The sequence below is a fragment of the Pituophis catenifer genome, unplaced genomic scaffold (assembly GCF_029215685.1).
Source record: "Pituophis catenifer annectens isolate HBS135680 unplaced genomic scaffold, rPitCat1.0.hap2 SCAF_2, whole genome shotgun sequence".
In the NCBI taxonomy this organism is placed as follows: Eukaryota; Metazoa; Chordata; class Lepidosauria; order Squamata; family Colubridae; genus Pituophis; species Pituophis catenifer.
Genome location: NW_027256882.1, coordinates 86,433,330 through 86,450,052, shown reverse-complemented (window position 1 = coordinate 86,450,052; position 16,723 = coordinate 86,433,330). Strand labels below are relative to the sequence as shown.

The following is a 16,723-nucleotide window of genomic DNA, read 5'->3' as shown; positions in this document are numbered from 1 at the left end:
AGACCAATTAGCTCACAGGTGTCTAACTGTTCATAGGAATAATATTTTTCCTAATACAAAAGCCATAGAACAAACATAACCTGTTCTGACTGGCTGTAATTCTCAGCAGTGATCTTTCTGAACTCTGTCACCTGGTATCTTAACTTGATGAGTAACTATGGAATTAGACTCTGACCTCCTTGTTGAATCATTTTGTTTATATGATTTTGTAGCTTCCAATAATTTTTTTTAAAAAACAACAAAAATAAAGGATTTCTGTATCTAAAGAAATAGGCTAAATAACTTGCATCACAACAGGCTGGTTAAGACTTTTAATAAAATGCTTCTTGCACCTGTTTCCTGTAACACCCATGGACAAATCATAGAAACGTATATTATATGGGGGGGGTGACCTAACCGGTCACGGATTCTCTAGCTATATATAAAGCCGAGCAGAATGGAAAGCCATGCTTGTGTCTACATATCATAACATTAAAATGCAATACAAGAAAGTAGATGCCGCTAAGCTCACTAGGTCCAGAGTCCAGAAGTGTCTATTTCAAACTCAAAAATCACACATGTCTCTGAGAGGCAGACCTTGTAGAAAAATGAGAAGCCAGCCATAACTACAGCTTTGTTCCATAGCATACTCCATGCCAGTGCCACCTCTTCTCAAATGGAGCAATAGCAATAGCACTTAGATTTATATATCACTTCACAGTGCTTTACAGCCCTTTCTAAGCGGTTTACAGAATCAGCATATTGTCCCCAACAATTTGGGTCCACATTTTACCGACCTCCAAAGCATGGAAGGCTGAGTCAACTTTGAGCCTGGTGAGATTTGAACTACCAAATTGCAGGCAGCCGACAGGCAGCAGAAGTAGCCTGCAGTACTGCACTCTAACCACTGTGCCTCTAGTGGCTCACTAGAGAGCACAAACAGCAAGAGAACAAACAGGAAAGTGTATTTGAAAATCAGAACTGGGGGAAGAAAACTGGAGGGGGTAGAGTGTCAAGAGTGTGGAGTCTCCAGAGAACTTCTTGCCCGTGGGACCATCACTGCTAAAAAAAAGAAAAGAAAAAGGAAACAGTGGGTAGTGGGAGAATCTGGTGAAGAGGTTGTGTGTCACTTTCTTGCATTGCATTTTAAAGTTATGATCTCACAAGCATTTATGTGGATTCTGATTGGCCTTATAGATAACTATTTATTTATTTATTTATTTATTTAATTAAATTTCTATACCACCCTTCTCCCGAAGGACTCAGGGCGGTGAACAGCCAGAAGATAAAACACAGGAAATACAAAATCTAAAATAAATTAAAACAAATTAAATAATTTAGGCTGAATTTTAAAATACCCCCATAATTAAACAGATTAAAAATTTATGTTTAAAATTTAAATTTAAAAGAGGAGATGATTTAGGCCAGGCCAGCTTGATGAAATAAAAACGTTTTAAGCGCACGACGGAAGGTGCGAAGATCCGGGATCCTCCGTATCTCCGGGGGGAGCTCGTTCCAGATCGTTGGTGCCCCCACAGAGAAGGCTCTCCCCCTGGGGGCCGCCAGCCGACATTGTTTGGCCGACGGCACCCGGAGGAGCCTCTCTCTATGGGAGCGTACTGGCCGGTGGGAGGCTATTGGTGGTAGCAGGCGGTCCCGTAGATAACCAGGTCCTAAGCCATGGAGCGCTTTAAAGGTAGTAACCAAAACCTTGAAGCGCACTCGGAAGACCACCGGGAGCCAGTGCAGCTCGCGCAGGAGAGGTGTTACATGGGAGCTCCATGTTGCTCCCATAACCACCCGCGCGGCCGCACTCTGCGCCAGTTGGAGCCTCCGAGTGCACCTCAAGGGGAGCCCCATGTAGAGAGCGTTACAATAGTCCAGACGAGAGGTGACGAGGGCATGAGTGACTGTGTGTAGAGAGTCCCGATCTAGAAAGGGACGCAACTGGCGGATCAGGCGAACCTGATGAAAAATCCTCCCGGTCAGACAACACGTTAGGTCATTCTTTCTCCATATAATATAGGCTGGCACCATTTCTCCTTCCTTCACGACCCTCAGGGGAGGGTCTTCCTTCCCCAGTGAAGCTTCTTCCTTGTCCTGTTTGGCTGATCCATGGAACTGCCCGCTACTTTGCTGAAGTGAGGGGGAACAAAGGGATCAATGGATCACAAGGGAAGTTGTATCTCTGTATCAAGGACATTCTGGTGTGTCCTGGCTCACCCCTCTCCAGCGACACCCAGCCAGCCTTAGCTGATCACATTCTCCCTCATACTTTCTCTTTCCACATATAATATAAGCAGGCACCCTCATGAGAGCCCCACTGAAGCCCCCCCCTCTAATTTTTCCTGCTCCCACTCGGCTGACCTGTAGAACTGATCATTTTATTCTGTGAAGGGTGAACAAAGGAATCCATGAACACTGAAGGAAACTCCCCTCCTCCAATTCCATGTTCTCAAGGTCCCCCTTCCTCCAGGAAGGAAGACGGCACACTCAGCACCTCCCAACCAGCTCTACTTTGCCACCAGGCATTTGAATCGTTCCCTCATTCTTCCTTTATGGGCCAACGCAATTAAGAGATTTTGAATTTCAGCTTTGGTTCCAAAGTAGCCAATGGCTGCTCGCCTATTGAGCCTTCTCACCAACTGATTGGGCACAGGGGTCAAAGAGGATGAGGATATGCCCCTCCCATTTTCCCTTGTGCCATGCAACCTTCAGGTTTCTAGGAAGTGTAGTTGGATGGCATGGTGGTTCTGAACTGGCCACAATTATGGTAAATTTCAATCCCATAGGACTCATGGATCTCATATTTTGGGTGCATTCTGTAAATTAGCCCATTTGAGGTACATTGATTCAAACAATATTGTTCTATGATGCACCATTTTGTCCTATTGAAGATTGCAAAGTATCAAACAGATATAATTTAATAGTATGGATTAGATCTGCTTTCAAACATGCATATTTCTTAATAGTGAAGGCAACATTTGAATGCAGTTTGAGTGTGATTGTATATATAGATCTATATGACGTATGTGTGTAACTGAGTCATTTTGTGTGCCCTCTTTAGCTTCTAAAAGTGAAGTGGAGCTTAACTATGTGGTGAGCATACTCCAGTTGTGATAGAAAGAAGGCCTGAATGGGCTGAGAAACTAACAGGATTAGATCAGAGAAAATAGAAGGATGCAAGGATAAGGATGGGTTTAGAATTGGTATGTTTTAAACCTGGAGCCAAACATTTGCCACTTTCCCAACTATCTCTGTTAACTATAATGTTCTCAGTTATTCTTTTGCCATTTTGCAGATCTTATTATCATACAGATTTTAAAGACTACAAGGGCTTGCTCAGGGAAAAGAAATCCGCCAGTTTATAAATAATTGTGATTATTTAACTATGTTGCATATTAACACTCATATAGCCACGTTTTATCTTGGGGATTCCAAGTATCAACAGATTTGTGGCTCCTAAGCAGCCTCTTTAATTAACTTGATTCAGATATTGCTAAGTCATTGGTATATTCCTCATGGGGGAAGATAATTCATTTATTACTGCTTAGCCAAAACATGCCACAGTTTTCTTTTTGTATCTGGGGGTTTATTGAGTGAAGATGTGCCTTGCTTTCTATACTGAGTGCACGGTCAACTGAAAAAATACCATACCTGTTTGCCTCAGAAAGATTGCTGGGCTTACAATCTTTCATAGTTTTAGGACACGGCAGAAAGTGGTAGTACTGGGCCCAAATGTGATTTTTGTACATTGCTGCTGGTATAGTTCTGCCTTTGTCAAAGTATCTTTCCAGGTAAGATGAGTAAGCCCAATGGGCCATAATAGATAGACCCAATTCATTCTTGTAGTTGCTGCCCTTATAACTATCTGCTGAAGTGAAGCCTCCATTGAAGCTACTTTATGGCTGATGTCACAGCACTTTGGAAAAGGGTTAGAGTGACAGGCTATATTCCTGAGATGGTCAGATGGAAACCATCAGAAATAAGAACCAGCTCATAGAAATACACACGCTGGATCCATTAGAGGAAACAATAGAAGCCTTCAGATAACAGCTCCCAAAAAGGACAAATTACTTGCAACAAAATACCTATAAGACCCATGAAGAGGTACAGATATGCTTTATTTAGTTTAATGAGTAAAAGACAATGTACCATATGTGTGTAGGCATATCGGGCACATCAGAATCTGCTGTTTGGGTTCCAAGTAACACCCCCAACAAAAGAAGTTCTTTCTGCAGTTTAATGACAATCTTGCTTTTGCTGCTGATGAGTTACTCTGTTTTATTATTGTCTTCTAGGTTAAAGAATGGCTATGTTTAAATTGCCAGATGCAGAGAGCTTTGGGAATGGACATGACCACAGCACCCCGCTCCAAAAGTCAGCAGCAATTACATTCGCCATCCCTTTCTCCTTCCCATTCCCCTGCCAAACAGCCACAACCACAACCACAGCCCCAAGTGGCAACAGGACCAGAGAAACAACCCGGAACTATGCAGCCAGGGCCCAGGCCAAGTGCTGCAACCATGCAACCCCCATCCCCCAAACATCCCCCAGTCTCACCCCAGAGAGAACCACCCAGCCAAGTCCAGCCAAAACCTGCTGCTCCTCAGGAAGTGATGAAGTCTTCCCCTCAGCATCAACAAGCAAAGCCTTCATCCATTGATCAGAGAAAGATTGTAGGAGACTCCCCAGCTAAGACTCCGGTCCCTCCCCCCAGTGCTGGGGGGGCTCAAGAACAAACCCAAGAGGGCCTCACCGGGAAGCTTTTTGGATTTGGAGCTTCCCTCCTGACCCAGGCAAGCACACTCATGTCTGTCCAGCCAGAGGCCACTCCACCAAGTCAACAGTCTCCTGGCAAAGTGCCTCCAAAAATTGTCTTCAGTGATGCCAGCAAAGAAGCTGGCCCTAAGGCCCCAAGCACTGGACCTGGAATGCAGAGTAAGCCTGGAACTGTCCCAGCTGCAAAGCAAGCGAAAGCAGAACAAGTAACCAAGCCAAAGGAAGTGCCGAAAGTAAGGGTTTTGTGCCCCCTCTGCAAAGCGGAGATAAACGTGGGCTCTGGAGAGCCCTCCAATTATAATACCTGCACATCCTGTAAGCAGCAGGTCTGCAACATGTGTGGATTCAACCCAACACCTCATCTGGTAGAGGTAAGAAACGTTGGGCATGTTTTAATGCACTTCAATGTCTCCTTGTGCTAGTTCTTAAACATTACAGTATATTTCCAATGGTCTAGACTCTAGGGGAAAAATACAATAAAGGATCAGGATTGTATGAGCTGATTTTAAGGGGCAAGTTGCCATTATGCCAGTAGGAAAATAAAGGCATAATGGAAGTCATTTGTGTGGATTTTCATTTTGCTACTGTTGAAATGGAGCTTAGTAGGACTAACCTGTGAAGGTTTTCTTTAGTGGTGAGGGCCAGAATACAATGGCAAGGGGAAATTAAAAATCACCACATTGACATCTTCAGATTGAAAGAGATGTAAATTTTGGCCTTGAAATGTGGCAGTGATTTGTCTGTCAGCTTTAAACGCGGCCATGACTTGTGTATTGATGATGTCACGTTTTCAATAGGGAATCCAACATGGGATGAATGGCAAAATGGCCAGGAAGGTAGTATGACTGTTTTCATTTAATCTATAAGTGAAACAATTCACATGAAAAACTAATTTAGTATTGCTGGAATCTGACGCATTGTTATATTGGGGGAGAAAGTTAGTGTAGCAAACATAATGTTGTACTCATCTGTAATACTTTTTTTAATCCTCTTTGTGAATGTACATTATCCTAGGCATTAGTTTTACATGATGCTCAAAACATATACTTTTCTGTTTCAAAATTTGAGAAAGAAAAGTAATTGCCTATTCCACAATTGAAATGAATGCTACTCTTTTGTTTTGCAGTTATTAGTTTAATACAAAAAAGAAAGAAAGGATAAATAAACAACCCAGGAAGTTATAAAGAAAGAAAAAAACTATAAAAAGAAGTATTTCAAAAAGAAACAAAAATGAGTGGTATTATTCTGCAATTATGATTTGATAATTAACTTTGCTAGAGGGTTCATTGGACTCCATTAGATCAAAATAGACAAATAATGGCCTTTCAGTTGAACTCATCCTCCAGTAATGAAACTCAGGAGGGACAGTTGGTTAAATCCCAAAGCAAACACGACTCATCACTCCCTTGAGGTTAAATAGCTGGCATCCAAAACTTTGCTGGATGATTTTTAAAAAAAAAATCTTCTGAAGAAGCAGCTCATTAGGAGAGAAGGGAACAATTTTAAATCCATGTTAGGGTTGTGGGATATAATCCTCCAGGATGCCAGAAGGATTTGAAGCCACACAGATGTCTAGGTGTAGTAAGTACTTGAGTGAAACTATTATTTCATTTCATTTCAAATATGCTTAAAGCCTTTGCCTGATTCCCTGAGAGTCAATCTCCATCCTGGATGAGTTTAGTCGTTGTTCTTTTGTTTACACTTGCTCTTAATCGTTTCCTTTAAACCTAATACCCACAGGTATTTTTCTTTGCTGTTCTTTATTTTTAATAAACTAAATACTATTATAAGAAGACATTTTAGTGCTAGTTGGTGCCCTGGAGATTATAAACTGATAACCCATCTCAAAAGGCCTAGGCCTCTTCAGACTGACTGCCAAAATGCTTATTTAAACGGTCCTTACATTTTTATTTATAGGCAAAAATATTAACTGGATATTTTCCTTCTTTTTAGCCTTGCTCCTGAAGCCCTGGTTAGGAGGAAAAAAATGAGAGGGGTGGCAAATGAATACCAGCTGAAAGCCTTAACCCAGATATTTTTGGTTAAATGGGTCAGGCTTGGAAAAGAATAAGATCCTTACAACTATGGAACTTTAAAATTAGTTTGGAAACAAAGGTGACATTGAACCAAACGGGCCCAGCTAATGCTGAATCAGCGGTGGGTTTCAGCTGGTTCTGACCAGTTCTGGAGAACCAGTAGCAGAAATTTAGAGTAGTTTGGAGAACCGGTAAATACCACCTCTGACTGGCCCTGTCCCCATCTATTCTCTGCCTCCTGAGTCCCAGCTGATCGGGAGGAAATGGGGATTTTGCAGTAACCTTCTTCTGGAGTGGGGAGGGAATGGAGATTTTTACAGTATCCTTCCCCTGGAGTGGGGAGGGAATGGAGATTTTACAGTATCCTTCCCCTGCCATGCCCGAGCCATGCCCACCAAGCCATGCCATTCCCACCAAGCTACACCCACAGAACCTGTAGTAAAAAAAATTGAAACTCACCACTATACTGAATGTATAGATTCTCTACAAGTACAGCTGAATGTATTGTAACCTGAGCATTAAAATGAGGAGGTAGGGCTCAGATGCATGTCAGACTGAATCTTTTTTGATTTGTAGGTCATCATTTCCTTTTATGTCAGAGGATCATATCAGAAATGGCTCTACAAATGTGCCTGTTTTTATTAATACTATTTTGTAACTCACAATGAGCTAGTATAGGGGACTGGGCAATGGATGGGCTCTAAATTAGCACTGAAGCAGCAGGAAGGCCGTGCAGTAGGTGCTGCGTGCTGCTGGAGCATCTGTTATTTCAATGGGACATAAAATCCAATCCATGATTAGCTGGCCGGGTTCCAAGTTGTATCATTTCCATTAGCTCAAATTCTACCTTGTATTTCTCAAAAGGGAAATAATGCTATTTTGACATTTCATGGGCAATGCATGTAGATGCATTTTACAGACATGTAATGCCTCACACAACTTTAAATTGCTACTGGGCAAATTTTGCTAATGTTAAAGAACTGTCGCATTCCACACAGCATAATCAGTGCTGAATGTCAATGGTGTAGGCTGGATATGAACCTGAAACTGCAAGATAAGAGTATATTTTATATGCCTATATCCATAGAAAAACAAGATATCCCTAATTTCTATAGTTCCTTCCCCAGCCTAGAAGACTGGAAGAATTGCTTTCATTGTGGCTAACAAACTAGAGTACCTCACAATGTTAAAAGTATCATAAATCTTAGGGCAAGGCTATTTTCCATTTACTGTACTTTAAAAAAAAACCAACAGAAGATGCTATGCTGTTACTTACGGAACAAATCTGCATTGATAATCTTTGAATTAAAGATCATGTCAAACAGAGCCAGAGATTCCCTTGGCTCATAATTACTACTAAAACACACATTTGGGTTTAAGATTTAGTCTGAGACACAATAGAAGAGCACACAGTTGGCCAGTTTCTTGGATCAGCCAAAATTACCATTGACAGCAGCAAAATAATGCAATTTCTGCAAGAGTTCAATCATTAGCACTGCTGAAAAATTCTTATCTTATTTCCTTTATTTCCATTAAATTCAGGACAATTATGGCACTCCCCCATTTTGTTCCTATTATAAGCTGTGGAGGAGAGATCCCAAAGGTGCTTTTTTTAGGAGGCAACTGGACTTTCTTGTTTTTTCTTTTGAAGATGTTTCACTTCTCATCCAAGAATTTTCTTCAGCTCTGGCTGGATCCTTCCATTCCCCATTATCCTGTCAGAGCTGAAGAAGCTTCTTGGATGAAAAGTGAAATGTCTTCAAAAGAAAAAACAAGAAAGTCCAGTGGCCTCCTGAAAAAGCACCTTTGGGACTGTGGAGGAGAGGAAAATTCAGGTGCTGATTTTTATAGTTACAATTTCTTTATCCATACCTCACATTCTTAGCTATGTTACATCATTGCTGGATGACTCTGGCAAAAGACTTAACTTTTTTCTGCATGGTCCACGTCAATTGTACATACAGTAAAGGAGAGTTGCCACATTTACATAGCTGATTGTATTGAGTGAGTTGTTCTACTAACATTGACACCTACTCTTAACAATTTCATCAATACAAAAGGAAAGCAAAATAATCTTAGCCCTGTTGCAGCTTTTTTAACTTGCTTGCTAATTTTGTTTTTAAAAGATCAGTGTTTTGCTCGCTTCTTTAATTGCTTACCATCCAAATATAGTAGAGAAAATAGCTTTGTCACCCTGTGTTTTTCTTTTTTTTTCATTTATTAATTTCGGGTATAGATTGCCTGTGCAGTCTTTTTATATATAAAACTAAGTTTTTTTTCACTAAAAAGAATGATGGTTCTTAATTCTGAAACATTTTTGTTTCAGATTTAATTCAGACAATTGAATTAGTATTTCTCCATAAAATATAATTTATGAATATGTACAATTGATAGAGTACAGCGAAACAAGTTTAGCTCGCATGACAGTTTCTTTTAGCTGAGTCCTAACTATGCAGCATTAATTTTGATTCCGGAGACAAGTCATGTTTGTTTGTTGTAGTAAAAAACAAGTAATCAGTCTTGGATGGGGCAATTTGGGAGTTAAGTGAGAGATAAATAACCGTTTCCAAAGCCTTGTTAGCTCATTGTAAGGTGGTTTGCAGAGGTTCAGTTGATAGACCAATTTCAGTGCTTCTGGTATCTGCTAATACTCAAAAACATGCATCTCTTGGTCTCTTTCTTGACTAGTCATTGCCCTTAGAACATGAACATGCCTTTTAAATTATTAAGACCAAATGATATTGAACAACATAATAACAAAATTTAACTTCAGATCATATCAAGGAACATTTAGAATATCATAGATGTGAACCAAATAGGTATTTTACTTACATCCACTGTTCAGCCTCTTTTAGAGGCAGGCATGATGTTTTATACCAGTTCTCTCTTGGTGGTGGATAGCCAAAATTCCTTTCTTCAAAAGAATTTTTCCCTGTGATTCAAATTTGATAGAAACTACCCAATATGTACTCCTCATATTATCAAAGCAGCCCTCAATCTCTAAACTCTCCCTTGTTGGAACATATGGCAGGACAACTTTTATCTTGTTTACCTTGACAGACAATAAGCCTAACATAATATATCATATAATTAAAAGTTTGTGCTACAACTACTAAAGCATGTAAACAAATTACTGCAAAACGAGGTCTGTGATAATGAAGAATAAATTTTATGTTCAGAGTCAGTTATTTACATGCTAAGTCACTAAAATTGTACATACAGATTTAAATTGTTTTCATTATGCTGTATTATTGTAATGCAATTTTTGCTGCTTAGCTCATTTATTGTTCCAATCATTGATCAGATAAATTTGTATGATTGTTCTGTGTGTGAAAAAAAGAGGTACTGCCTTTTCTTCCATTTTAAAAATAGCAGAGCCCACATACATGGACATTTCTTTCTCACTTAAAGAATTGCGGTATTTGTGCGGGTCTTAGTTTGCTTGAGTGCAAAGATATGAAGTCTGGTCTAACTAAGGATTGTGGTGAAAAAAATGCAACATGAATTTCTTTTTAAGCACTTTCTGTGGGCTTTCTACAGGACTCTTTCCTCACGAATGAAGAGTTTGACCCATCCTTTCTTGTTTTTGTGGGTTTTAATGGGGGTTAGTATTGTTATGCCCTGTAATTCTTGTGGATTTTTTAAATGCTAGATCATTATCATCAGATACATGGATTTTAATTCTTATGATATGGCTACCTGAAAAGAGGGCTCTGGAGAGAGGTATAAAATGAACAAAAATAATTCAGATCAAGAAGCTTGCTTATGTAAAAATTAAAGTTGATGCTTTAGCAGATGTGTGAGATGTTCTTTCTTAGTAAAACATAATTGTGCAGAAAAGGCTCAACTGCATATTTAGGCAAGATTATGCTTAGGCCAAAGTGGTCTTAAAGACTTCATCCTTTCCCTGTTGATTTGGAATTAAAAAAACAACATAAAATCATTGCATAAAGGATGAATGAGCACCATGTGTGCTTTAATATACATTTAGTCGTGGAATAACTGGAAAAGCATGAAGGGATGTATACAGTGGTGAGTTGCTACTGGTTCGCCCTAGATCGGGTGAACTGGTAGTGGCGGCAGAGGGAGGCTCTGCCTACCCACCCAGACACTTCTGCACATGCAAGCGTGTGCGTGCCCATGAGCAAACTGGTAGCAACGGGTTTTGAAACCCTCCCCTGGATCAAGACCTCTGATCTTGATGTCTTTAGCTGGCAGGTCTTTGCAACAATGCTTAAACTTGAACCTCTCTCACACACACATAACACACACACACACACACACACACGTGTGTGTGTGTGTGTGTGTGTGTGTCAGGGGTGGGTTCTAACTGGCTTTACTATCGGTTCTCTTTGTGCGTGTGCTTCGCGCACGATCGCCTCTTCAGTCGCACGCTTTGCGCAAGCGCATTGCGAATCTGCCCAGTTGAGGTGCGGCAATCCGCTCTGCTGCACCTCTCAGCTGGGCAAAAAAAGAAGAAATATAAGGTCGGAATAATGCGGGGACAGGCGGGAGGGCCCAGCTCCCGAAGAAAGAGAACCGGTTCAGTGATGTAATAGCGTCACCGCTACCGGCTCGGCCGAACCGGGCCGAACTGGGAGCAACCCACCACTGGTATGTGTGTGTTTAGTGAAGTTCTTGCATTGTTTGAGGATTATCAAAGTTCCTTGATTCGTGAACACAGAGAGAGATAGCGGGAGAAGGGAGTTTAAGATGTATACATACTGTATGCGTGTATGTGTGTTTATATACATCTCCATTCCCCCGCACATATATAGCCTCTGTGTGTGTATGTGGGTGTGGGTGTGTTTTCTGTTAGAAAAAGAATTCTGTAATTGACTTTTTTCAAAATATTTATGCAGTCATTGAGACCTTCAGTGATTAGAAAATATAATTGTGAAGACCAAATCATAATTTTCTAGCTTTTTGTGTCTCATGGGGGGGGGGTAATCTTGGGGGAGGGGTGAATTTTTTCTCAACACAATTCAGACTTTCATTCAACTTTTTTAATTGCTTCCTTTCTTTCCCTCTTCCATGACATACCCAACAGTCTAGTTTCACATTATTTATTTCCTGATTCCAGCAATTGGCTCCAATCCAGCATCTTTGAATCTATGATCACTGTAGTCTATAGATCACATGCTTTGTCATACCTTTGTATGGTGAAATTTGGAAAGCACATTTTCATCAGTTCTATGCTATTGCTAACATACGTTAGTGAAAATAAAAAAAGCTGGAAAAATATTGCAAATGAAAGACTGTTTACCAGAAAAAGTAATTTCATATGTAAATCTGGATATGTAAATCTAAGTACATTTTTTGCAGTTTTTCACTGTAATTTTTGTTGCAGAGGCCAAGAAAGATAAACAGTATGACCCAATTGGCCTTCCTTTTGAATTATCCATATCCTCTTCTGCCTATTCAGATATCTGGTAACCCTAAATGGGCGAGTTTTAATTGAATATCTTTTTTTTTTTAAGTGTTTGGTTTTTTAATGTGCTTTTTTTTCTTCTGCAGTTTTAAAAAATGCTGATTCACTGCCATTTATATTTCAGTCATTGCTCTTAAGTGACTCAAAAATGCCAGGCTGACAAAAAAGCCAGACTTATCACTAAGGAAGCAAACTGGACATGACAGTATTGAGAGTATGTGGCCAGTGAGTTATTTATTTTTGAGGATACCATGGTCTTTTAAAGTATCACTTGATGAGAAGGAAAGAGTTGTTAAACGTTCCCTCTAGAAACTACTTTTTCTGTATCTGGCTTTCATCCCAGTAAGGCTTCCTGGCTGGAAATAAATCCTGCCAGGAAACAATAAATTAGCATTAATTCAGAATTTCTAGTATCAAAGGTTTGTTGATGGAGTGGGTTAAACATACCATGCAAGGGCGTATTAGGCATAAAGTGTCCTGCCTTACAACTGAGACTGAACTGAATGTTTTTATCCTTCCAAAATCAATTTCTGTGATATTTTTATAATATTGATTCCCTCCCCACCTTCTCTAAGTTAGCAGTATCCTTATTCAAAGTGTTTTGTAACAAGTGAGTTTTTCCTGAGTTCCACTTTTAGCACAGCCACATGTTCTGAAGAGCAGCTTTACATTCTGCATGTTTTCGGAGAATCTCATTATCCCTTTGCCCCCCTGAGCCTATTTGACCACAAAAGCAAATGGCAAGTGACAGATGAGGGGAAGGGTCTTCACATATTGTCCTTGAGTATGTTTCTCATGGAGCCCGTGATTAGTTAACCGAGTCTCCATGTTTAAGAGACAAGGGAATATCTCCCTCTCTCCCTCCCTCCCTCTCTGTTTCTGTCTCTCTCTCTCTCCATTTTACCTATTTCTCTTCTGCTTTTATACTTGCTGCAATTCAAGATCTTACAACAATTAAGGACATCACAAGCATTTTAAATAAAGTTTCCACAGTGGGACTGAAAAAATATTAAATTAAAAAACAATAGAGAGAACAGCAATCAAAGCAATCAAACTGGGTGTCGTTTCATTCACCAGAGGTCCTCCAGAATAATTCAGATTTTTTAAAAAATATATTATTAAATTTCAAAAGCATGAATAAAAAGTAAACAAACAAACAAAAAGAGTTAAAAAGAAAGAAAGTCAAACAGAAAATACAGAGCAATAAACAAAAAATACAGCAATAAACAAAAAAATTTACAATAATAACAACTGCAATTAATCTTGGAAACCCACAAAATATTTTACACCATTCTAGGCAGTACCTCCAATCAACTTAGACCCAGCATGCAAGATTCATCAAGTTTTCAATACCTTTCTAGAGACCAGGTCGGTCAAGGCCAACTACAATTACATCATTTCAGTCTGTTAGGCATGCAGGACGGCAGATAGCATTAGACCAAAGGTCTTCAAATTTGGCAGCTTTAAGACTTGTGGACTTCAACTCCCAGAATTCTGGGAGTTGAAGTCCACAAGTCTTAAAGCTGCCAAGTTTGAGGACTCCTGCATTAGACAAAGGTAGTCCTACAGATATCTAGTTCCTGTAGGCAATAAACAGCAGTTAGAATTGCACCTGGAAACCTGTTGGGAGCCAGCGCACTTCACAAAGCTGTAGTGTTACATGGGCATACTAAGGTGTGCTCATAAATCACTGCACCAGTGTATTCTGGAGCAATTCGCAAATTCTGGATACTTCTCAGGCGCAGATCTTTATAGAGTACATTGGAGTAATCCAACCATGAGATAATTAAGATGTGAGCAACACCTAGCAGGGCTTCCTGATTCAGTTGTGTGACTTGTGCAAAGGCACTCCTGGCCACAGCTGCCACCTGCTCTTCAAGCAGGAACTGGGGAATATCTTAACCGTATGCTGGTTCTGAGCAGAGAAATGCCAATTCACCCAGTGCTGATGAAAGAAAATCTCCATTAAATTAAGTTGGATCAGAAGAATCCCACACCTTTTGCAAGAGCTCTCATTTTCAGGAGCGACAATCCTGCTACACCCTGCCTCTTCTTTAATATTCTAGCTTTGCAGTTGTAGAACCTAAGCAGGTTCTACCCACTAGGATCTGGACCCACTCAGGATCAGAGCTGTTCAGAAAAATGAGCCCAACATCAAATAGTGAATGATAATGCTCCATGCTCCAATGGAGAGCAAGGTTTGTTCCAAGCCATGTTGTGCTTTGCTTGGCTGAACATAATATACAGTACATGCTACATTTTCAGCCGTGTTAACACATGATAAAAATGACACATCTTGTTACAACACATAACTCCATGAAGCAGAAGATGATTGGGAGACAACCTTGCATGTAACAGTTGTATCCAAAACTGGCAAAGAAAATGTAAACGGAAGTGAAAAGGGAGTTAGCCTTAACCCAGTGAGGTGAAGGAGAATGGAAAATGAATGTGACATCAAAGAGTTTAGCCAAGGGCATTGCTAGGCTGTAAAAAAGCAATGAACTAATCTCTACAATGCACTTGCTACTGTCAGAACTGAAGAGCAAAGCCTTAATTCTGATGGGAAGAGGAGCATTTTCAGCACTTAACCAGTTTGGGGGTCTTTCTGTTTCCAGCAATGACCTCTGCAATCTGCAGCTAATGCTTTAGACCAGGATGGGAGAACAAGGGAAAACAGGGAGAAGTAGTGATTCCACTCAGCTTCCATGAGGATGAAATTGGTTTGGCTAATTTCTTTTAAAAAATATTGTTAATTTATTTGTCAACTTAGACAGAGGTCTGCATGGCAATCTTAAAATATAAAGAAAAATAATGAAGAAGAACTTATAGTGCTTATGGTATCCCCATCTTAGAGGTCTGGCCAGGGCTGGTGCAGCCCAAGCATTTTTTCTTGAGAAAGAACTGCATTACCTTTGGTATACAAATTTTCTATTGTATTTCTCCAGTTATGATTGCTATGGTTCGTTGCATAGTCAGCCATATGTTTAGGCTGGAGTTGGCATTTGTCTCCACCTGTCTAGTCCTGGAATTGGCAGATGTTGCTGTTTAATGGTGATAAAGGTATCATTGCAAGATGTGAGCTGTTCCAAATAAAGCTATCTTTTGTAAATGACTAATGGGGATTTTGTCAGTGTTCATGGTGTTCAAGTGGTGCTCCAGATACTTTGGGATTGCACCCAAGGTGCCCATTACTATTGGTATTACCTTTGCTTTCTTTTGCCACAATTATTCTACTTCTACTTGCAGGTCTTTATCTTGTCTTCTCCTCTCCTCTCCTCTCCTCTCCTCTCCTCTCTCCTCTCCTCTCCTGTCTCCAGGAGTCCACTATCTGTTTTTATCTTTCTTAAGGACAGTTGTTAAGTCCGGGTGTTATGTTGCGGATGCTTCTCTGTTTGATTCTAAAGTACCAGAGCAATTATTACAGTTTGTTGCACAGCCACCCAGATGTTCATATTGAGTTTAGCATTTTTGTCTACTTATTGAGTCCTTTCCAAGGACCTAGGACAGGCAGATGTGGATGTTCTATGTTGTTACATATTGTTGTTGTTGTTGTTGTTGTTGTTGTTGTTGTTGTTGTTGTTGTTGTTGTTGTTAATCTTCAATTCAATTCACAGTCTGAGACTGGTAAAAACTTAACAGTTCAAGTCCTAACCAAGGACCTAAGTGCTATTAAGGTAGAATCTGACCATATATGCAGTTCCAAGTAGAGTAATTTTTTGCAGTTAGGATATTCAGATCTAATAAGTTCAAAATTTCCATGCATCTAGGCAGCCCTTTGGGTATTGCTCCAAGGGCTCCTGTTACTATTGTTACAACCATTGATTTCTTCCTCCATAGTTGCTCAATTTCAATTTGCAAATCATTGTATTTTGCTATTTTTTCTAATTATTTTCTAATTATTTTTCTTCAATTGTGCATCACCTGGTATTGCAATATTAATGCAATAGTGATGTAAGGCATATTGTGGGCCAGATGTCTGCTGCCTGTTTGGATCCAAAAGTTCCACAGGATCTTGACTTGCTTAATTTCAAGAACGTTGTCATTTTGGTGTTCCCAGTAATTTTTGCTGCATTCAAATCCAAGCTTCTGACAAAGCTTCCAATGTATAATTTTGGCAACTCAGCCATGATATTGTAGATAATCAGTCTGTGAAATTTTGCTGCAGCCACTGATAAGGATAGCCACTGTTTCATCTTTCTCATTGGATAAGTGACATTTGCTGTTGTTACTGACATGTTGAATTTTTGTTTTCATGGAATTAATCTTCAAGGCTTGTTCTTGAGCAGCCAAAATGAAGCCTTCAGTTTCTTTCTTCAGCACCTCAAATCTCAACCAGCTCCATGTTTTTGCTGTTGTTGTTACTCCCATAATCTCTCTGATCATTGGCCTGAAGTTGATGGGAGTTCTGATACAGAACAGTAGGTTAAAGAACATTGTTCAATTCATTCCTGTTTTTTCCTGGCAGATACGGGGCAGAACTTAATTGTCAGTCAGC

At 40.0% G+C, this 16,723-nt stretch overlaps 1 protein-coding gene across 1 annotated transcript in view; it reads left to right on the top strand.

Moving 5' to 3' along the window:
* BSN (bassoon presynaptic cytomatrix protein) overlaps nt 1-16,723 on the top strand; it is a 206,594-nt gene that overhangs the window by 66,056 nt on the left and 123,815 nt on the right. Inside the window, exon 3 of the mRNA XM_070934374.1 lies at nt 4,281-5,132. Within this exon, the coding sequence (XP_070790475.1) occupies nt 4,281-5,132 (852 nt within the window). The remainder of the gene's footprint in view (nt 1-4,280; nt 5,133-16,723) is intronic.